Consider the following 24,135-nt stretch of genomic DNA (forward strand, 5'->3'; position numbering starts at 1 on the left):
TGAGCTACTGAAGTAACATTCTAGCCATGTGAAAGGTTTACACATGTCCTTTTCTATTGTGTTCAATATGGGTTTGATTTACTGCTTATCCATATACCAAGATAGAGACTTGATCTTGTTTTTTGTTGTTGTTTTTAAGAAAAATCATATCCTGAATGTTTTTGTGTGCAAACATTGCACAGAGGTTAGAAACACACATAGCAGACACTTAACAGAGGTTAAGTTACCTCTGGGAGTTGGCAGGGGCCTGAGAACCAGCATCTGGATGCTTCGTGCTTCTGGAAACACAAATCCACAAAAGAGGAGCCTGAGGAAGTAAAAAAAAAAAAAAGTTTTTCCCCCTGGGTTTGGTCAACCCAGTGACTCAGAAACGTGATCCAGGATCCAGGGCCTTCCCACTCGGCCATTTTCAGCATGTTTATGGCCTCACGCAGCTTCAGTAATTACAGGTATTCTATCATCAGTGTGACCGAGTTCAGCCAACGAGAGGTATTTTTGCTTATGCATCAGTCTATATTAGTGAGGAAAGACTGCCCTCAGACTGCCTCTCAGATCCTGTTGGCCACGATCAAGTCCAGCCCGTGCTATAGACCCAGTCCTTTGAGAGGGAGAGGAGATCACTGTGATTTGCTTGGACCAATCTTGAGTCCTACCTTGGTCTGGGAGGGGCCCCTGTCTTGAAGACATGGCCCTGCACAGACTAGCACCCCCTCCAAAGAGACCACACCCTGCCCCTGAGAAGGACAGGAGAAGGGTGGATTTCGTTAACAGACAGCAGTATGGAAAATTCGTTTTACTTTATACCCTTCCGTATCATGTCAATTGTCAACTACTTTTATAATTAGTTTTTTTAACGCATGATTATTAGTAAGATTCTTTCTTGATCTGCAGTTAAAATGCAGCACGGTCCAGTGACTCACCAAGTTCAGGGACTGTGGGCTGTTTCTTGCAGCTTGACTCACCATTTAGCCAAAGCAAATATCTTGACAAGCTTCCGCCTCCGTGTCTTCGCCTGCAAAATTAAATGAAACCCTCTCTACTCCCCATCTCACAGGGATGTTGGAAATTACTAAAAGGATTAAATAAAGTCATCACACATTGTCAGGCTCCTGCACCACTTACCCAACCAGATGAAAGGGTTAAATGTCAGGTCTTACGCTGCATAATTCAAAGCTAGTGATGAGTAAAGAGCATTGATTCCATGGCCATATTCAAGTGTATCAGGTTGATTCTGTTACTTTTGGTTTTCATCAAGAGATTTCTTTTCTTAATATGAGAACCTAGTGGCAGAAGGTCAGTGACGGAGACTGAGGAAGGTATCCTTTGCTGGCCTCCTACCTCCAGAGCCGGCCCCTCTCCGTGCCCTGGGGCCAGCTGCCATCCACTGAGCGGCAGACATTTCCCTCCACATTGCTCCACAAAGGTTACACACCCCTCAATCTCTATTCCCACATATCTCTGGTCCAAATCCTTAATTTCTCTGAGTCCACTTCTCTGAAATGTTCAGTTCTATCCTAAGGGAAATCGGCTGATTAAAATACTCAAAATGTGGATGACAGTTCACCCTCAGCATCTCCCACAGGGTAGCTACACTTAAAAAGAAGTCTTTATTAATCTGTAGTTAGTGAAATGTTTGTTTAGAATAAGCAGGCCTTCCCACTGTCCCTTGAGTCAGCCGGCCGACCACAACTTTATCAGGACAAAAAGGAGAACAGTTTAAAATCCCGGTTTCTGAAATGTTTCCCACTGTCTCTGACGGTGCTCATCACCATTTCCACAGTGACTCAGTGAAATAAATGTCTAGATACTTCCCACCCCACCCCCCCCACAGCCTCATGTGTTGGGATTAGCCCTGGACCTCCACTGTTTTTTTCTCCTTCCCCCTTTGCCGCCGACACTGTGGGGCCGGGCGCAGAGTGCCCCTAGGGTGCTGTGGGAGTCACGTGCTGGGAAGAGCCCCAGAGCACCTTGCACTGGCCGTCGCTGGTCCAGGGCAGCGGGCTTCCCTTCTAGCGGCTCCTGCCTTCTCTTCCACAGCCGTCCACAGAACTCGGACAGGATTACAGGATGCACATGCTGTTCTCCTCGCTCAACAGTTGATTCCTTTTCAATATTTTGGTTTAGAATTTGTAATAATTCAAAAGCCTAAACTTGTTTGGGCAGGGCGGAGAGGGCTGTTAATTTGTTTACAGTTTTCCTTGCAAACTGCTTCAGCAAATGTCAGTTTTATCTGCTCATTATCTGTCATTATCATTAAATGTCAGTATCTCCCCTGGATGCTCAGAATTCAGAATTCAGCTGAGAATGTGCACCTGTACCGTTCAGTCTTTTTCTGAAAAAGGAAGGGAGCTTCACAGCTGACCTGTCCTACGTGACGAAGTGATTCAGGGCTGTGCTAATCCTCCGTGTCTCTGCCCAACAGCTCTGCCGCCTGGAGCGCTGTTTATCTGCGGGGCAGTACCAGGGAAGCCTGTTTGCCGATCAGCCTGTGATGTTCATCACCCCGGCCAGCAACCCCCCCAGACCCAAGCTGTGGGAACTGGTCCTCCTCTGTGGGGGTCAGATCACGAGAATCCCACGCCAGGCCGGCATCTTCATCGGACCCTCCCAAGGGAAGAGGAAGGCGACAGTCAAGTATCTGTCAGAAACGTGGATCTTAGGTAGGGATCTGCGCACAGGGATGGACGGGGGAGGTGCCTTCTGAGAGCAACAGCTGTTGGTGTGCCCTTCAGAGCCACTCCTCTCTGGTCCCAGGCACATAGATGGGTTTTCCTGGAGGAAACGTGATGCCCATGCCCCCCTCCGTGTAGTCGCGGGACTTTTGAATGGACATCTCTGCATCCAAGCATCTGCCTTTGACAGAATCCAATACTTACTCTCGGTCACAAGGCAGCCCAGAATCTCTGCTTTTTCCTGTCAGCCAACGTAGAGTTCACAAGGACAGAGGAAATCCTATTAGGTTTTACCTACTTCACCTCACCAGCTAGTGTGAAAGACCCAGCCTACCCCCGGCTACCCCGAACCTTAAAGCCTGCCCACCCTCAGCTCAGCTGGTCTCCCCGCTGGGCACTGGTCTTGCTCTCCTCCCAGAGCTGGGGGTCAGGGCCCAGCTGCCAAGACCCCCCACCCAGGGTGTCACCCACTTCTCCTGACACTCATTTGTTCACCTGCCCCAAAAGATATCCTTCCGTGCAAAAGGAGCTACAGTTTTCTTTTCAGAAACTAAGACAAGAACCTAATGTCCGTGTCTGGGATCAGTGCAGCATTGAAGATGGCCGGCGCTTCACTTGACTGGGGGGGTGAGAGGTACAAGATAAGCCCGCTTGCCAGGAGGCTGACGGTGTGGGAACAGGCGGGCTGCGTCCATTACCCCGGCTCTGGGGGGCTGTGGGGGTGTTCAGGAGAAGCAGGTGGACAGGGTGGTGAGGTGACTCCGCCGGCAGCGAGGAGTGGGCACAGGGGAGGCCGCGATGGGCGGCATTTGTGCGGTCATGGTGCTGTACGTGCTCAGGCTCCACTTTGGGGAGAAATCTTCTTGCTCTGGGTCTGATGAACACAGAGGCTAGGGCTGTCATCGCATGTCCCACAGACGGGGACACCAAAACTCGCAGCCTGGAGGCCCAAAGTCAGAACTGGTTTCGCCAGAAACCTTCCCTTCTTCAGCCTCACTGGACTACGTCAGTGTCAGCACCTTGAGGCGGGATCCTTACCTGGCTTCTCGAGACTTGAGAAGTGTGTTCTCCTCCTGCCTCCCTGTTCCAGGCTCCCTATTCCTGCCTCCAAATCCCAAACTGCTGGCTTTTCTCACCCCTTCCCAGACATTATCCTTTAACAGATAAGAGGATACTATGTCCAAGTTTTATTCATAGATCACTACAGACAGTTTATGAATATCTTTTAAATGATTGATGGTCATTCTTTGATATTTTTTAAAGTATGGCAATCAAGAGTAATTTTTTTTTTTTTTTTTACTATCTGGTGCAGAGTAATTTATCTTTTGCCTGGAAACTTATTTCAGAAAAAAAAATCTATGATTTTAGCTACAGTCCAAGAGCCAAGCGGCTGTTTACTCTCTTCTGAATGCCAAGAATATAACCTTCAAAACATCCTATGTTCTGAAACAGAGGTTGTTTTGTTGTTTTTAGAAAAGTGCATGTGTCAAAATGACACCAACTGGAAACCAGAATTTCGCTTTTGAAACAACTGTCTCTTTCAGCTAACGGAACTGTGCACATGATTGATATCAGCCGTCCGTATCAACAGCTCACCTTTTCAGCGTCGGCTGTGTGCCGTGCACACAGGCCAGCGTCTGGGTCTGCACAGCTATGATTTCCAGGTTGGGGAGCTCTGTTGCCCCTTCCTGTTGCCTCGTGCGCAGTCCAGCCGCCCGCCTAGTTCCTCCAGTTGTTTGTCCCCTCGGCTCCTCTGTGCGTGGGTTTTTAGGAGGCAGAGGTCTACCTGCTTGACCCCAGCGCTTAACCTTCCCAGGGCCCTGTGGAATTCTCTGAGATTCAGAGCTGGAGCTGGGGGCCCAAGCTTCTTTCCTCTGCCATAATTCATGTCCTGTTTCTGGTTTGTCATTGATTACACCATCCGCGTGTGCCCTTGGCAGCTTCCGGGCATTGTGTGTTCTGGAATCCTTGGCCCTCAGCGTGGTGAAATCCTCACCCCGAAGGTGAGTGCCCCGACTCTGGCCACTGCCCCTGTCTGCACCAGGTCCTCTGTGGTGACTTGGGTGTTAGAACAGGTATTTTTTCAAATGTTTATGAGTTTCTGTTCTTCTCTTTTTTAATTGAGTTACAGTAGCTCCAGCCTTGTGCAAATTAAGGAGAGTCCATGTGCACGTCTCTGTGTGTGCATAGACCCACAGGGCACATGGTCCTGAGTCGTGCACTTCCTTTCGCATCAGAGTTCTGCCCCTGGCTTCTGCTCTGACCGGAGGCAAATCACCTGTGCTCTCTGGACCTAATTTCCTTCATCTAGTTAACAGGCTAATAGCCTCTGGCCTGCTTACCTCACACGATGGGCGAAGGAGATCGCACCAGAGAGTGCAGGACACCTTCCCGCATGGTGGGCATCATCCATTGTCATCGCGGGACAGCATCCACTGACATGGCAACGCTTTCTCCTCTGAAGACTTTTCTCCTTCCCCTGAGCCTCCACTGTGAGTGCTTCTAGAGAAGTTTTATTCTCAAAATGTTGTGCGATTAAAATGCCTTCTAATTAAAATTAAAGCCATGTTAAGGCACTGAATTGAAAGAAAGTTATGTGAGAAATCATGAAAAGCATGTGCTACAACTAGATCCTCAGGTGGAGTCCTGAGACTGAAGACCAGTTTGAATCAAGTAGTTCTTAAAGTCTGAAAAAATCTCTGAAAAAGGAGCTTGTTGCATCTACTTTCGGATTTATATTTTGCTTTCCAGAATAAAGATCCCAAGGATTTTGTTTTTTAGTACCTTTATATTTATCCTTATATTTTGTGGGATCTTTGTTTATGCAGATACAATAAAGTCACAAGGGATCGACTTTTTTTTTTTTTTTTTTAGCCATTAGAAACCCCTGAGAAGATTGGTTTGTTTTGTTGTTGTCGTTTTGATAGAGGGAAAGATGAACATCATCAAAAAAAAAAGTTCCCTAAGACTCCGACATCCTAGCTTAGATTCCTCCAGATAAGCCGCCTTATCCCTTCACTGTCTGATCCAACATTTGCAATGAAAAGCAAACAAACAAAACTGTCAAGTGATTATTCCAGCATAAGACTTTCTCCAAATGTCCAGCTTTTTCCTTGGAGGACGCTGCTCAGGGGTGACCACGGAGCATTCACCCTCCTGGCTGTTGGCATAGAACGGTGTGAATTTATGAGACCTCCAAACAAGGCTCACCATGCGGAATGTAAGCCGTGTCTTACTCATTTGCTCCATGGAGGATCTCACACACGCTGAGTTGCTTTATAACGAGGCTGTCTGAACGGCCATGACTGTGTTCCCACTTCATTCCCCAGAGTCCATTTTCCCTGAAACAGCAGTACACTTAGGCCAAGATTCTCGATGAATCATTCAACCAGAAGGAGAAATGGGGATTTTTGAGAGAGAAAATACTTGTGGGCATTTGAATATGTATGAAAATAAACAGGAAAACAAAAACCAAATTCCCGGCACCAGGAAACAAAATGTTACCTTTACCTGACTTTGGAATGGAAGCATTTTCCAGTAATTTTCTTTCCCCCAGCACTCCCAGAGAGTAGAATTCCCATTTCACATGTCAAGAAACTAAGACTTAGGCAAGTCCTAAGTAATTTGGCCGGCAGCTTAAGTGAGGCTTTCGGGGCGGGGGGGGTTGGGAGCCCCGAGACCCCGTACATTCATCACTAGTCTGCGAATTTTTGTGCTGTAATCATTTCTTTTCACTCTCTTCATCCCTAGTTGGTGTTATCACTTAAAGCTGGTTTGGCCTTTCTCAGAAGACATATTTCCAGTCTCGGGCGCCCTTTTATTGTCTGGGCTACATTCAAGTGATAAGACATACATTTCATGCTCTTGTGGGAACATAGTAATATGCTCAACAGCGTTGCCAAAGGGGAAAAAAAATTGCCTCAGCATGATTTCCTTATAACTTATAAAAAGCATTTGATTTGAATGTCTCCCCATGTCAATGTTTTCAGGAAAAAGATCTCTGATAGCATGTGGGCCTTTTGCAGGCGAGCATAGATCATTGTTTCCCCGGATGTCTGACCACAGAACGAGGCCCAGAAAAATGCATGCTCTTAAACATGGCATTCTGTTAACCAAGGCCACTCAGGAGGCTCGGCCCTTATGGTGCATGACTGAACAACTAATATCAGGGCTCTTCGAGTCCCTCGTGGTCCACATTTTTACTGCACAGGTAAGGAACCAGTCGCATGGAAGTGAAGCCATTTGCTGAGGATGGAAAGAGGAAGAAGAGACAGGAAAGGACGAGGTGGGGGTGGGTGGGACCGGTCTGTCCGCAGCCTGCCCCCTCCTCAGAACATGTCTGATACCATCCTCACACTTTGGTTTCCACACCCAGGAGCTCCACAACCATGCAGAAAACGACAGTACACTTTTAAGACACAATCTAAGACAATAAGACACATGATTTTTGTTTTGAGTTGTTCTCAAATGGAGGAAATCTGCTAGGCTAGAAATGAATGAGAACTAAAGCTGATTTGTATAATTTTATAATTTCAACATCTTGTGTGTTTATGTTTTTAAGAAAAATGTATATATATATATAGCTTATTTTTTTAATTAACTGCTAGCTGCTGAAACAATGTGTGTTAGCCTTGGAAAGATATGGGAAGAGTGTGCTCAGAAAGTGGATTTCCCTTTAATTGTATTCATTGGCAACCAGTGGTCCTAGATGTTCATCTTTGAATTTTCCTAACCTGTCTCACTTGGCTCCCCTTTGTTAAATTTATGCCAACCGACCTCCTGTCACTGGATGTGAGCATCAACAGTGATAGAAAAGTTCAAAAGCATTTTAAAGACAAGTAGACAACGTGGAAAATAAAAGACCCTTCTCTGCACCTTACTAGCCAAGACACAGTTTTTTAAGCTTCACTTAGGAACAAAAAACAAAGTAGAACATGACAATCAGCTACGTATTTGGCTGGGGACAGGAAATTGTGTGGCCACGGTGACATTTTCTGTCCACCACCAGAAATGCAGTCATCCATGTGGGGAATCTAGCCGGCCACCTAAATGGCAGTGCCAAGCATTTTGGTTTCAGCAGGTTCACAAGACTGTCTCGTGTGCAGATTCACAGAGCCCTTTGCAAGTGCTGCCCTGTCAACTTCAGCCCTGGGCCAGTAGGGTAACAGCCATAAAAGAAACTTCGAAGTTCAGCCCCCTAATGGGATGTTGCCTGTAGTTCAGGCTGTCTTTGCGTATGGGCCTCGTATACTAACCCTGGAGCATGGGGAACTTCCGTTCCTTCACTGTTGGGTGTTAGCCAATTAATACCGAGCATCTTAAAGCACTAGACCTTTTTATTAATGGATTGAATGGTGTTTGCCAAAATCCACTATGTTGAAGTCCTATCCCTCAGGACCTTAGAATGGGACTGTGTTTGTGGCCAGGGCCTCTAAAGAGGTATTGAAAGTTAAATAGTCTCTCCTAAGGGTGGAGCCCTGACCCACCAGGACTGGTGTCCTTGGCAGAAGAGATGCACGTACACAGAGGGAAAGCCATACGAGGACCGAGAAGAGAGCTATTCCGCAAGCCAAGGAGAGAGGCCTCAGAAGAGCCCAGATCTGCTGGCACCTTGATCTTGAACTTCTGGCCTCCAGAGCTGTGAGAGAATAGATTTCTGTTTTTAAGCTGCCCAGTGTGTGGTACTTGGTTACAGCCACCCCAGCACATGAACATGGCTAGAAGAGTTCTGGGATCAGGGTAGTAATCTGTTTATTTTCTCGATGAAGAAACAGAAAGACCTGAATTTCTCCTCCAGAACCACATGGTGAATTAAAGACCCAGCATTCCTAGTCAGCCTCTTTTCAGTTCAGAGTCTTCCTTTGTGAAAAGATCTTAATGCTGCTCTTGGTAAGTGGAACTTTTCTTCATTTGTGCAACCACTAACACTAGAGGTTCACAAATTGTGGTACACTACAGAAGCTGATTGATTGTGACTGAAGGGCCCAACCTCCAAGTAAAATAACAAGAAGCTGTTCCCAGTTTTCAGGAAGAGAAAAAAAATACTTGGATTAAGTTATCTGATTTTTTTTTATCATAATTATTAACTTTTATTTTTTTTAAAAAATAGTTTATTGTGAAATTGGTTTCCACATAACACCCAGTGCTCATCCCCACAAGTATCTGATTTTTTATTCTATTTTCACTAAATTTTGTTGCTTGAGGATGAATGAACACGTAGCAACAAATACAAAAGAATGTAGGAGGAAATGCATAATAAAAATATATCAAAAATAAGTTTTTTGAGGGATGAAAAAGTTCTTTGGGGTAAAAATCAATAGTTGAAATGATAGCAGTATTGAAAAAGAAAGGAAGAGAAAAGGGTCCAGTGAACAATTCTAAGAAAGAAACTGGGGCTTCTACTACAGATACTGTAAGGCTATTTCAAAAATCATGAGAGCTTGCTGAATAAATCTATACCAACAAATCTGAAAGTAGGTAAGATGGGTAATTTCTAGGAAAATATTACCGGAATTGACTCAAGAAATAGAAAATCTGAATAATTTCCACCATTTAAAAAGCTGAGTAAGGGGCATCTGGGTGGTTCAGTTGGTTGAACACTGAACTCTCGATTTCGGGTCAGGTCATGATCTCATGGTTTGTGAGATCTGGCCTCCTGCTTTCTGCCCACTTTCTCATAATAAGTAAAATTTTTTTAAGAATTAGAAAAGTGAATAATAATCAAAAGTGTGCTTCTCACCACCCATCAAAAAAGACACCTGCCCAGAGAGATGTCAGCAGAATGGCAGACTAAGAAGATCCAAGCTCCCATCTTCCTCCACAGAAACACCAAAACAAAACACTCAAAATAGAGAGACTCTGTCTGAACCAAGTCTGCAGGAGCACTGGAAAACAACGAAAGGTTAACAGCAACCAGGCGAAAGCCCAAAGCAGCAAAGCTGTGTTCACGGCAGTAGGCAAGTTTTATGGCTCCTTACTCGTGCCCCGCAGCCGTGGCTTCCTCTCCTCCGACGCAGACCCTCTGCTCCAGTCTGCTTGGGAGACACCTGAAAGACTGACTTGCTCACTTGGTCTCAGTGACTTGGAACACGTGCAGGAAAAAGGCACATACTGCCTTCAAATGCTACAAGCTGGGCAACAAATGTAAAACTAGGTTTAAGAAAATACTTCCGTGCATTAAGGGACATAGTCAACCACATGGAAGGGCAACCTGTGAAATGGAGAAAATATTTGCAAAAATAGAGGTGAATATCTAAAAAATATGAAGAAATTCTACAGTTAAACAACAATAAAAAACTAACTGAAAAATGGTTCAAGGACTTACTTGACTAGACACTGCTCCAGAGAAGATATACAAATAGCAAGAAGCACATGAAAAAATGTTCATCATCACTAATCAGACTGGGAAATGCAGATCAAAATCACAGTGAGGTACCCCTGGATACCCATTACAATGACTACCATCAAAACAAAACAAAAAGGAAGCATTGTTGAGGATGTGGAGAAATTGGAACCTTGTGCACTGTTGGTGGGAATGTAAAAAGGTGCAGCCACTGTGGGAGACAGTATGGTCATTCCTGAAAAAAATTAAATGAAATTACCATGTGATCTAGCAATTTCATTTTGGCTACATACCCATATTATTCACAATAGCCATAATGTGTCCACCCAGGTGTCCATCAGTGGATGAATGGATAAACAAAATGTGGTCTATGCATCCAATAGAATATTATTCATCCATAAAAAGGAAGAATATTGTGATACATATGTCGCTCTTAACTCTTTCATATTCTAGGCACTACTAGAATAGGAGTTGATGAGGCAGATACAGTACTTGCCCCATGGGACTTATATTCTATAATTTTATTATTTATTTATTTTGAGAGAGAGAAAGAGACCATGAGCAGGAGAGGGGTAGAGAGAGAGGGAGAGAGAGAATCCCAAGCAGGCTCTACTCTCAGCACAGAGCCCGATGCAGGGCTAGATCTCACAACCATGAGATCATGACCTGAGCCAAAAACAAAAGTTGGCTGCTTAACCAACTGAGCCAACCCAGGCACCCCAGGACTCGTATTCTAATGAAGACAATAATTTTTTTTAAATCCTTTTGGTGATCAATGCTATGAAGAAAAAAAGTTATAAGTATTTATAGTGAGAGTACGGTTGGCTTCTGGCAGAAGGGCTATATTTGAGCTGAGACCCCAAAGATGAACAGAAGGGTGGGCTCATGTAGATCTAAAGGACTGGCCTTTCAGGCCAAGGGAAATGCTAAGATCAAGGTAGACAAGAAGGAGAGGCATTAAGTCTAGATGTCTGATGGGAAATGATGCTGGAGAAGTAGCCAGAAGCTGGACCACTCAAGACCCTCATAGACCATGGTGAGAAGTTTAGTTTTTTTGTTCTAAGAATAATGGAAGTCGCCAGAGGATTTGAAGTAGGGGAATAGATATCTTTAAATAGAAGCAGAGAGAGGAGTTTCAGGCTCTTACAGTAGTTTGGGTGATAAATGATTGTGGTTACATTTAGGATGATATCACTGAAGATGGTAAGAAGCTTCCAGATTTTAAATAAAAATTCTAGAGCCAGTTGGCCTTGCTGATAGATTGCATGTTTTTTATTAGGAAAGAGGAGTCAAAGATAAATTTGAGACTTGAATTTGAGCTTCTGAGAGAATGCTGAGGTTTCTAGAGATCAGGATCCTCAGAGAAGTACTGAAGGAATAGTGGTTTATTCAGTACACACAAGAGGAGCCTGTAAGACTACCATCAGATGAGGGTACAAAGTCTCATTCATTGTGGTTCCAGAGAGAAGTGAGGCCGTGGGCAGCTGCGGGCTCACTAGGAGGAAGGATTTTAGGTTCATTTGTAACCAGTCGGGCCCTACTACTAAGGGTGTCTTCCTTGTCAAGACTCTGTCCTGAGTGTTCCCAGAGGCAGGGTGACCCACATTCCTATAGTAGGAGAGCTGATTCCTTGATTGAATGAGTGCTGGTCACATGGCCACTCATGCTTCAGCTCTAGAATAATAGTCAGCTGATTGTGATAAGCTAAGATAAAGCTCCCAACAGTGTCCTGAGGATTCTGTGCACTCAGTACCATTAGCCACATTTGGCTATTAGCGATTGGAGTTTTAGTTCAAGAAAGTGGCTTGCCCACTACATTATAAAAACCAGCTAGCAGCATGTTCCTTCACTATCTTAATCAGACCACACAGAAGGCCAGTAAACTTTAACTCGTGCATAATATGTGTCAAGACCTGCTAAATAACCTTGTTAAAATAAAACACAACATATTTTCTTTCCAGTGCAAATTAAACTGGGGGGGGGGGGGGGGGGGGGGGGGGGGGGGNACTGGCATTGTGTGAACATCTGTACTATTGGTCACATTGGATGGGGTGTTTGAGGGCTATTCGTATGATGGGACATTAAAATTTGGGGATGTGACCATCTTTAGATGACAGATTAACTTGGGTAGAAGTCCTTTTTCATGTGTGTGTTTATATTTGGGAACTTGGAGACATGAGGGGCTTCCTGGGCATGGATGTGCTGGCTGCCAGCCATGACTCCATAGTCAAGTGCTCATCTGTTCTGAATCTCTGCTTTGCTAACCGCACTACACGTACCTCGGTACCATTCCTGGAAAGTCCATGGGTTAATTCCTCAGGTAGTACCATCATAGAGGCCGCCATGCCAAGCGTGAGGAGCCAGCCACAGACTTTGTTGTGAGGCTACATTTAAGGTTCTATTTGATCCAAATGTAAAACTTGCTACTTCTCTTGACAACCTTTTTCTCCACCACAGTGAATGAATCAATGAATGAATGAATGGATGCATGCATGCATGGGTGTGTGGAGTGACTCTAGGCTTCATGGTCAAAGAATTGGAATAGAGACATAGAGAGTCCCCAAATCTTACAACTCTTCCTTACGCTACAGTAAAGCTGGAAGAGTGTTTTTAGATTTTTTAGAACATATTTAAGTAGAAGGAAATATATATAAACCTATGTATTTCTTGAGAATTCTTCTATAAATGGAGGGTCACATATTGTTCCTTGAGTTTTTATTTGACTCTGTCTAGGAGAGCCTTCCATGTTAGCACATATACAGCTACTTCATTCTTTCTGACCATTGGAGGAGGTATAATTAATCCATACACACCTTATTATTAGACGTTTGGGGTGATCTGATGCACTAAACAAATAGGTGTCATTACTTGTCATTCCCTAATTACTAAATTACTAATGAGTATGAATAATTAGAGAGGGAGCTATAGTTCATGGGTTGCCTATCCTTATCACTGGCCTATTTTTAAATTGGGCTATTTTTCCTTTTCATGCTGTTCTATAGAATATGTCTAGAATATGGGCCCTCCCTCACTCTGTGGTCCAAGTGTAAAATTCTCTCAATCTATCTGCCTCATTTTTAATTTTTCTTATTGTGTATTCTGTGTTACAGAGACTTTCGTATTTAATTAGTATTCTTCATGGATTCAAATGCCTTATTTCCCGAGGTACCTGAATTTGGATTTCACTTTGGAAGGTCATCTCTACCTGCTGAACTTTAGAAGTTGTCTCTTATCTCCATTAATACTTTCATCATTTTTAAAAAATATTTACAGCTTTAATTCATCTGTAATTTATTTATTGTGTGATGTGAAGGGATCATACCATCTGTGTAGTACCTCATCCATTCTGTGCTGAACTGGAATGCCCTGTGACTCGTCTGTTAAATTCCTATCTATGTGTGGACATGTTTCCAGACTCTCCCAATGGTCTTTTTATCTGCTGTGTGCTGATTACATACTATTTTACTACTGTAATTTTATAAATTTTATAATGTGTTTTGGTATCTAGCATGTCGGATTGTCTCTCATTCCTTTTTTTCAAAATTATCTTCCTATGTATGTTTTTGTTCATATAAATGTCAGAATAAATATGCCACTTTTAAAAGAAATATTTGGCATTTTTGCATTATATTCTATTTTAGATTAATTTTAAAAATTGCCACCCATTCTGTAATCTTTTCTGGCTTTGGAAAATGACATCCTGTCAGAAATCTAAGTGTAAAAACTGAATCTATAGGATTTTATAACCTGGAAGAAAATATAACTGACATGCTTTAAAACTGGGTGTAAAGAAAGGCTTTCTACCTATGGTTCAAAGCCCAACTGCAGTGAAAGATTTACATGATCTGAATGAATACACAAAATAAAAACTTTTTTTTGCATAAGGGAACTCAAAAGGTGAATGACAGAGAAAATATGTATGACACGTGCCACGAATAAAGGTCTAATATTAAAATACTTCTTCACTGTGTCATGGAGAGAAGTGGTTTTGCTTAGTACTAATAGTAATTGTTGTAATTCTGTTGGATATATTAATTTTAATCATATATGATGTATATATCACAAGTATATATCAGACCACCTCACCAGTTCAGACCTCTTGTGTGGAAGTGCGTTTGTACTGGGCAGGTGACAACTAACTTCTGGGACAGGTTCTGTAGCTACAGCTAAGATGTGCACTTTTCCTTCCATTTTCCCCCGTATTCATAGAACAAACATGTTTTGACTTTCCATCTGCTATCGTTCATCATCATGATGTCTCAAGATCCTTCAATATCGTTTATCTATCCCTGTGGATAATAGTTGTAATCAGTAAGTTAACTGAAAGGGCACCTGGGTGGCTCAGTCAGTTAAGCATCTGACTTCGACTGAGGTCATGATCCCAGGGTTGTGGGATTGAGCCCCACGTCGGGCTCCTCACTGAGTATGGAGCCGGCTTGGGATTCCCTCTTACACATGTGCTCTTTCTCTGTCCCTCCCCCACTCTCTCAAAAAGTAAAATTTTAAAAGGTAAATTAACTGTAACTTAATTTGTAATTCAACCACTGCTGCCAACCCACTGCATTCCTCTATCATTCTCCAAGAAGTAGGGCCAAGAACAGTCTAGTCCCCTGTTGGCCTGTTCTCTCACAGCTGTAGCTTAAATCCTGGACCAGGATTTAAATCTTGGTGATTTTCGTAAAATAATAGACTTTCGAACTGACAGGACTAGTCCAGCTTCTTCAAGTTAAATCTGAAGACTTGAGTTTTAGAAACTGTGCTTACTAACTTTGTACTCTGTGTACTCAGCAAAGTAGGATGTAAATTGGTAGATACACAGCCAAGAATGTGTCCTTGTCCCATAACTAAAACTTATATATTTATATACACATTGCCTTGTACCAGAGAGTATTTTCTGTAGCTAACGGAGATTGGAATCCTGGTCTCTCCCGCCATGGACTGGCATACTTTCCACTTGTCTCATAGAATGTTCTGTCATGATGGGAACACCCTATATATGCTGTGTCTATAGGAAATGCACCTATTGAGCACTTAAAATGTGGTGTGACTGATGCACTAAATTTTTTTTTTCATTTTATTTTAAAGTTTATTTATTTTGAGAGAGAGTGTGTGGGAGGGGCAAAAAGAGAGAGAATCCCAAGCAAGATCTGGACCATCAGTGCAGAGCTCGATTTTGGGCTCAAACTCATGAACCGTGAGATCGTGACCTGAGCTGAAACCTAGAGTTGGAGGCTTAACCAACTGAGCCACCCAGGCGCCCCTTTATTTCATTTTAAATAGTCACATGTGCTATATGGACATGCGGACACATAGACAACGCCACTTTAAACCACCTAAGATTTTAAAATACGACTTTGCATCTATACAGGGTTATTATCATACCATGTGGTTGGCCATTATAAATGCTAAACTGCTTTTCTCTTCCCCTAGATTCCATCACTCAGCACCAGATCTGTGCCTCTGAAAACTACTTGTTGCTTCAGTGACGGAGCCCTCAGTCATCCCACGGCCACTGCCAGCAGCTCGCAGAGTTGTCTTCGGACATTCAAGTGTGCAAAACCTGAAGAGGAGGAAAGGACTCGGAAACGGTGCCTTTTGACCCGGTCACCTGTTTGCCTTGTGTGCCTTGTGGTTTTTATATAAAGAAGCTCTTTGATGTGCCTTTCTGATGACTGGATGTGTTTTAAAGAAGCACTGGCCAGCCTACAGGGGCCTTTCTGTATAATGCCAATCTTAGTATTTTAAATTACGATCATGATTAAAAGCTCACAGAACCTTGGTCATTAAAGCACCCATAGTGTTAAATAGAGTGGGAATTAATTTAACTTGTTTGATTACTGGGATCAAACACCCCCTGTTTCTTGGTAGGCCTCTAAGATCTTTACTGACATAGCGTACACTAGCTATAAAGGATGTTGATGAGTTTATTAGATTCTTGTCAAAGTAATTAATGAAGACAGGCGTAGGAGCTTTGCAATAATTAATGTCGCCAGAGGAGCCCTACTTCTCCACCTTAGTGTACGGTGAGGACAGCACTGCCCACAAGAGATCGTGGCCCCCGCTGGCTGCCGCGATGCTTGCCCTTCCTCAGAGGAAACCGGCAGTGGGGCTGAATCGTGTACCAGCGAACTGGTCCCCTCCTACAGGAGAGAAGTGCTACATCCCAGCCAGGCTGGAGGCGCCACTAACACTCCCTCCTGGTCGCATTCCCTCCCTATGTTATCTGTCCCTCATCTCAGCTGTTACTCCTTCCTTAACAATTTCCAGCCCCTCACCAAATAGAGTGGAGCCACTTCTAGAATAAACCTTCAAGGAAGGAGATAGAAGTGCACAGGGCAATAGTGAAGCGTTTTCTCTTAATTTTTACATATATGCTCCAAATCCTCCCCTCATGTTACCGATGCCCCATCTACAGTTCCTCAGTACAACCCCTCCCTCCACGTTGTAGACCCTGTTTCACAATACCCATGGGAGCACTGGGCTGGGCTACCGTCAAGCTCAGGTACTCTGGCAGAGCTCTCACAGCACCAGACATTCCTGAGGAAGCTGACACAAACTGCCGATGTGTGCTGTGGACCATCCCCTATGCTGTCGGCCAGCGACCACCCGTCCCCAGCACCACGTTCTGATTCCTGGTGCAGGCCTGCCAGCGGCCAGCCGAGATTCTCTTCCTACAAAGCAATGCTTTATGGGGATACTGATTTGTGTCACAGCTTACACTAAGCATCTTATATGTGGTACCTCACTTAATCATAACTACCTTAAAAGTTAGTTGCTACAAGTTGGCAATCCCTTACCTGAAACACACAGAGTTAAGAGTATCTCAGAATTCTTTTAATTTTTTTTAATATTTATTTTTGAGAGAGAGAGAGAGCACAAGCAAGGGAGGGGCAGAGAGAGGAGACACAGAATCCGTAGCAGGCTGCAGGCTGTGAGCTGTCAACACAAAGCCTGATGCAGGGCTCAAGCCCACGAGCTATGAGATCATGACCTGAGCCAAAGTCGGACACCTAACTGAGTGAGCCACTGACATGCCCCAAGAGTATCTCAGAATTCTTTTTTTTTTTTAATTTTGAAAGGTAGGTGGCTCTCACCATTTCTATGTACGATTGTATTGCTGAGAATACCAAGAGAAGGCAGCAAGAAAAAAGAATTAAGGCATGCCGATTGGAACTGAAGTAAAACTATTTTCAGATCATGGGATACTACACATAGAAAATTATAAGGAAATAGTACAGAGCAAATATAGCCAGTTTACAGTATATGAAATTTTACATAACCCACTGAATTGTATTTCTGTCTGCTGCAATAAACAGTCCAAAAATGGAATTAAGAATACATTTCCAACACTGATAATGGCTTACTGAGAAGGTGGTTGAGTGGTATGGGGACCCTGAGCTTGTCTTGTCCCTGACTCATGGCTAGATCAGCACCAAGCCATTGTGAACACCTAGGAAACTGATCTGAGAATCAACACAACAATCTGCATAACTTGAGCCACACAACTTAGCCGTTATGCAGTGCAGAGAGACGAACTGGGGAGAGAAGCCACTGAGGGTAGAGAGCCCTTTTCTCAGAGAAGGAAAGAGGAAGGGGGAGAGTCGAGCACGAGGTACCACGCAAGGAAAGTGCTTCCCCAAAAGGTAGCTGGAGGGAAAGCATGAAAACACTCTCAGGGGACTGAACAAGAAATCTGTTACCCAAAACCACTGACAGGAAGCAAGGAGAGCCTTTCAATACCCCCCGGGACTCTATAAACAGTGGAGCGCAGAGTCTGAAGTTCCAGAGCTCAGTGCCTGGCAGTGCTCCTGCAAAAAAGCAGAGGGAGTCCCCAGGGGCAGGCAGCGGGGTTTGAGGGGTCCATGTGCCACACAGGGAGAAGCAGTTCCCCTGATTGGGGGGCATTTGGTAGAGGCCATAGGGCCTCTCCACAAAGACCCCAGGAGACCCCGGAGAGCAGCCACGTTTGCTGGTACCGGGACAGATGCCAGAGTGCGGTGAAACCCGGCACCAGCTGTGTGTTGTGATTGGCCGTAATCTCCGAACCTCTGCTGCTGAGCGATCGCATCAACATTTCCTGGGGTGAAAGCTGGTACCCGCCACTGCTCAGCAAGACCCTCCCCCAGAGAGTTGGTGGGAGTCCAAGCCACAGGGGTCTCTGAGTGAGGGGTGTCAAAACACAGCCCCATCTGAGATAAAACTCTGGAGGGAGGTGGCACCTGGCAGACAGTCTGCTTGAACACAGGGTAGAGGCGGGGAGTGGATGGAGGCCTGAGACAAAGGAGGGGTGCTTGATCCTGGGTGGGTGAGAGCAGAGGGTTTCTGTGCCAGAGACTAGGTTCCTGGGTGACGCCATTTCCACGACCCCTGCACAAGCACGTGTGCACCACACTGATCCCTGCAGTGAGCTAAGCAGCACCGCCTAGTAGAGGAAGGAGCCTTTACACCAAGCCCTGCCCACCCATGCCCTCCAGGCACGTCCCCCAGAAGACCAGCCCAAGTCTGCTCAGTGTAGGCACTATAGAGGGCTTCACAGTTTCAGTTCTAGAGAAAACATAATGTAACTTCATTTGGGTTTCATTCTGTTTGCTGGTCTATTTACTTTGCTTCTGATTCTGCTCAGATTATTTTCTTTCTTTTCTTTCTCTTTCTTAGATACAGAAAGAGCAAATTCTTTTCTATTTTTTCATTTATTTTTTATTCTGTTTTCTTTATTTTATTTAAATATTTTTTAACTCTTTTATTCTTTTTTCTTTTTTGTCTAATCAAGCTTCCCTCAACAAATAGACTGAAACACACCTAGGCTCTAACTTCCTTTATTGGATTATTTTCTGTGTTGCTTTTTGTTATTTAATTTTTTTTTATTTTATTCATCTTTTTCTTCTTCCAAAATGGCAAGATGGAAGATTCGCCCCCAAAATGACAGCCAGAGATTTAACCAACACAGATATGAATAAGATGTCTCAACTAGAATTTAAAACCATGATTATAGGAATCCTAACTGGGGTTGAAAAAAGCATAGAAGACATTGGAGAATCCCTTTCAGCGGAGATGAAAGAACAAAAATCTAATCAGGCCAAAATTAAAAATACTGTAACTGAGATGCAATCTTGCATGGATGTCGTGAGGGCAAGGATGGAAAAAACAGAGCAGTGAATCACTGAGCTAGAAGATAAAATTATGGGAAATAATGAAGCAGAAAAAAAGATATAAACAAAGGCCAAAGATTATGATACAAGACTTAGAGAACTCAGTGACTTATTATAAAGGAATAAGATTCAAATCATAGGAGTCCCAGAAGAAGAAAATGGAGAAAAAGGGAAAGTTTATGTGAAGAAACTATAGTACAAAACTTTCTAATCTGGGAAACACACAGACATCAAAATCCAAGAAGCACAGAGAACTCCCATTAGATTCGACAAAAACTAACCATCTCCAACCATATCTTCTCAAATTCACAAAAATACACAAACAAGGAAAGAATCCTGAAAGCAACAGTGGAAAAAAAGTCCTTAACCTATGAAGGAAGACAGATCGGGTTTGCAGCAGACCCATCCACAGAAACTTGACAGGCTAGAAAGGAATGGCAGGATATATTCAATGTGCTGAATAGGAAAAATATGCAGTCAAGAATTCCTTATCCATCAAGGCTGTCATTCAAAATAGAAGGAGAGATAAAGAGCTTCCCAGACAAACAAAAACTAAAGGAATTCATGCCACTAAACCATCCCTGCAAGAAATTTTAAGGAGGACTCTTTGGAGAAAACAAAACAAAAAAGGCCAAATGCAACAAAGACTAGAAAGAACCAGAAAGCATCACCAAAAACACCAACTCTACATGCAACACAATAGCACTAAATTCATATCTTTCAATAATCACTCTAAATGTAAATGAACTAAATGCTCCAATCAAAAGACACAGGGTATCAGAATGGATAAAATGAATAAATAAGTAAGAGCCATCTATATGCTGCATATAAGAGACTCATTTTAGACCTAAAAATACCTGGAAATTGAAAGGAAGGGGATGGAGATCGATCTATCATGCTAATGGATGTCAAAAGAAAGCTGGAGTAGCCAGACTTATATCAGACAAACTAGATTTTTAAAAAAGACTGTAACAAGAGATGAAGAAGGGAAATGTAATTAAGGGGTCTCTCCACCAAGAAGATCTAACACTTGTAAATATTTTTATCTCCAACTTGAGAGCACCCAAATATATAAAGCAATTAACCACACACATAAATAATTGATAATACCACCATAATACCATAATAGTAGGGGACTTTAACACCCACTTACAGCAATGGACAGGTCATCTAACCACAAAATCAACAAGAAAACAATGGCTTTGAATGACATATTAGACCAGATGGACTTAACAGATATATTCAGAATATTTCGTCCTAAAGCAGCAGAATACACATTCTTCTTGAGTGCACATGGAACATTCTCCAGAATGGATCACATACTGATTCACAAAATCAACCTTCAACAGGTACAAAAAGATCGATATCATACCATGCATATTTTCAGACCCCAATGCTATGAAACTTGAAATCAACCACAAAAAAAATTTTTGTAAAGACCATGAATACTTGGGGATTAAAGAACACCCTACTAAAGAATGCATGGGTTAACCAAGAAATTAAAGGGGAAATTGAAAAGTACATGGAAGCCAATGAAAATGAAAACACAACAGTCCAAAACCTCTGGGATGCAGAAAAGGCAGTCATTACAGAGAAGTATACAAGCAATCCAGGCCTTCTTAAAGAAGGAAGAAACGTCTCAAATAACAACCTAACTTTACACCTAAAAGATCTGGAAAAAGAGCAGCAAATAAAGTTCCAAAACAGCCGAAAAAGGGAAAAATAAAGATAAGAAATAATGATATCGAAGTAAAAATAAACAGATCAACAAAATCAGAAGATGGTTCTTTGAAAGAATTAACAAAATTGATAATCCCCCAACCAGATTTATCTAAAGGGAAAAGAGAAGGATCCAAATAAGTAAAATCATGAATGAAAGAGGAGAGATCACACCACCACAAAAGTACAAATAATAATGAAAGAATAATTATGAGCCAACAAATTGGGCAACTAGAAGAAATAGACTAATGCCTAGAAACATATAAACTCCTAAAACTGAAATAGGAAGAGGTAGATAATTTGAACAGACCTATATCCAGTAAAGAAATCAAATCAATAATAAAAAATTCCCAAATGAGTCCAGAGCTGGTTGGCTTCCCAGGGGAATTCTACCAAACATTAAAGAAGAGTTAATACCTATTATTTTGAACTGTTCCATAAAATAGAAATGGAAGGAAATTTTCCAAACTCATTTTATGAGGCCAGATATTACTTTGAATCCAAAACAAAACACCCCACTGAAAAGGAGAATTACACACACAAACATGAATGAAAAATTCTCAACAAGATACTAGCAAATCGAATCCAATAATACATTTAAAGAATTATTCACCACAATCAAAGGGATTTATTCCTAGGCTGCAGGAGTGGTTCAACATCTGCATAGCAATCAACACGATACATCACATTAATAAAAGAAAGGATAATGACCACATGATCCTCTCAATAGATGTAGAAAAAAAATTTGACAAAATACAGCATCCTTTCTTGATACAAACGCTCAAGAAAGTAGGGAAAGAAAAACATACCTTAAGATCATAAAGGCTGTTTATGAAAGACCCACAGCTAAAACCATCCTCAATGGGAAAAACTGAGGAAACCCCCACCCCCTAAGGTCAGGGGCACAATGGAGATGTCCACTCTTACCCCTGTTGTTTGACTTAGTGTTGGAAGTCCTAGCCTCAGCAATTAGACAACAAAAATAAAGAAAAGGCATCCAAATTGTCAAGGAAGGAGTCAAACCCTCACTCTTCACAGATGACATGATCTCTACCAAGAGACTGCTAGAACTGATACATGAATTCAGCAAATTTGCAGGAAAAATAATCAACATACAGAAATTGGTTGCATTTCTATACACTAGTAATGAAGGAGCAGTAAGAGAAATCAAGGAATCAATCCCATTTACAATTACACCAAAAACTATAAAATCCCTAGGAATAAACCTAACCAAAGGGGTAAAAGATCTGTATGCTGAAAACTGTAGTGTTTATAAAAGAGATTGAAGAGGACACAAAGAAATGGAAAAACATTCCATGTTCATGGATCAAAAGAACAAATATTGTTAAAATATTGATACTACCCAAAGCAACCCCTATCAATGCAATCCCTATCAAGTCAACACCAGCATTCTTCACAGAACTAGAACAAACAATCCTAAAAGTTGTATAGTACCAGAAAGACCATGATTGGCAAAGAAATGTTAAAAAAGACAACCAAAGCTAGAGGCATCACAATTCTGGACTTCAAGCTGTATTACAAAGCTATAATCATCGAGAGAGTATGGTACTGGCACAAAACCAGATACATACATCAATGGAACAGAATAGAGAACCCAGAAGTGGGTCAACAAATGTATCGCCAGCTAATCTTCGACAAAGCTAGAAAGACTATCCACTGGAAAAAAGACAGTCTCTTCAGCAAATGGTATTGAGAAAACTGGACAGCAACATGCAGAAGAATGAGCCTGGACCACTTTCTCACACCATACACAAAAATAAACTCAAAATGGATGAAAGACCTAAACACAAGAAAGAAATTATGAAAATCCTAGAGGAGAAAATAGGCAGCAACCTCTTAGACCTCTGCCACAGCAACTTCTTACTAGACATGTCTCTGGAAACAAGGGAAACAAAAGCAAACATAAAGATAAAAAGCATCTGTAGAGCGAAGGAAACAATCAACAAAACTAAAAGGCAATGGACAGAATGGGAGACGATATTAGCAAATGACATATCAGATAAATGGTTAGTGTCCAAAATCTATAAAGAATGTATCAAACTCAACACCCCCCCAAAAAAACCAGTCCAGTGAAGAAATGAACAAAGACATGAACAGATACTTTTCCAAAGAAGACATCCAGATGTCTAACAGACACATGGAAAAATGCTCAACATCACTCATTATTAGGGAAATACAAATCAAAACCACAATAAGAAACCACCTCGCACCTGTCAGAATGGCTAAAATTAATAACTCAGGAAATAACAGATGGTGAATATGAGGAGAAAGGGGAACATTTTGCACGGTTGGTAGGAATGCAAACTGGTGCAGCCAGTATGGATATTCCTCAAAAAATTAAAAATAGAGCTCTCCTACTACCTAGCAATTGCACTACTAGGTATTTATCCAAAGGATACAAAAATGTTGATTCAAAGGGGCACATGTGCCCCAATGTTTATAGCAGCACTATCAACAATAGCCTAATTATGGAGAGAGCCCAAATGTCCACTGACTGATTAATGGATAAAGAAGACGTGATATATATATATCATACAATTTCACTCATATGTGGAATTTCAAACACAACAGATGAACAGAGATAATAAAGGGAAGGAAAAATAAAATAAAAACAGAGGAGGCAAACCGTAATAGACTCTTAAAGGCAGAGAACAAACTAACAGTTGTTGGAGGGGAGAAGGTGGGGGGATGGGCTAAATGGGTGATGGACATTAAGGAAGACACTTGTTGGGATGAGCACTGGATGTTATATGTAAGTGATGAATCACTAAGCTCCACTCCTAAAATCATTATTACACTGTATGTTAACTAGCTTGGATTTAAATAAAATTTTTAAAAACAAGTCTGATAGTGCTGACAGCCACACGCTGATGTGAATATGCTTAATGCCACTGAACTGTACCCTTGAAAATAGTCAAAATGATAAATTTTAGGTTATATATATTTTACCACAATTTAAAAAGTAAAAAAAAAGTACAATTCCAGGGGTGCTGCATAGTTCAGTTGGTTAAGCATCAAACTCCTGATTTCAGCTCAGGTCATGGTCCGTGAGATTTAGCCCCGAGTTGGGCTCTGTGCCAATAGCGTGTAGCCATCTTGGGATTCTCTCTCTCTCTCTGCCCCTCCCCTGTTCATGCTCTCTCTAAATAAATAAATAAACTTCTAAAAAAAGAAGAATATAATTTCATCGACGATGCCAACTAGAAATACATAGAAAAATTTCAGGAAATGT

At 42.3% G+C, this 24,135-nt stretch overlaps 1 protein-coding gene across 1 annotated transcript in view; it reads left to right on the plus strand.

Annotated features, from left to right (window-relative positions):
• Positions 1 to 17,352, plus strand: part of MCPH1 (microcephalin 1) — a 266,985-nt gene extending 249,633 nt beyond the window's left edge. Inside the window, exons 17-18 of the mRNA XM_077754243.1 lie at positions 2,423 to 2,660; positions 15,445 to 17,352. Coding sequence (XP_077610369.1) covers positions 2,423 to 2,660; positions 15,445 to 15,500 — 294 coding nt within the window. The 3' untranslated portion in view covers positions 15,501 to 17,352. The remainder of the gene's footprint in view (positions 1 to 2,422; positions 2,661 to 15,444) is intronic.
• Positions 17,353 to 24,135: the final 6,783 nt, after the last annotated feature.

This window comes from Crocuta crocuta, unplaced genomic scaffold (genome assembly GCF_008692635.1).
Source record: "Crocuta crocuta isolate KB4526 unplaced genomic scaffold, BGI_CrCroc_1.0 scaffold1635, whole genome shotgun sequence".
Classification (NCBI taxonomy): Eukaryota; Metazoa; Chordata; class Mammalia; order Carnivora; family Hyaenidae; genus Crocuta; species Crocuta crocuta.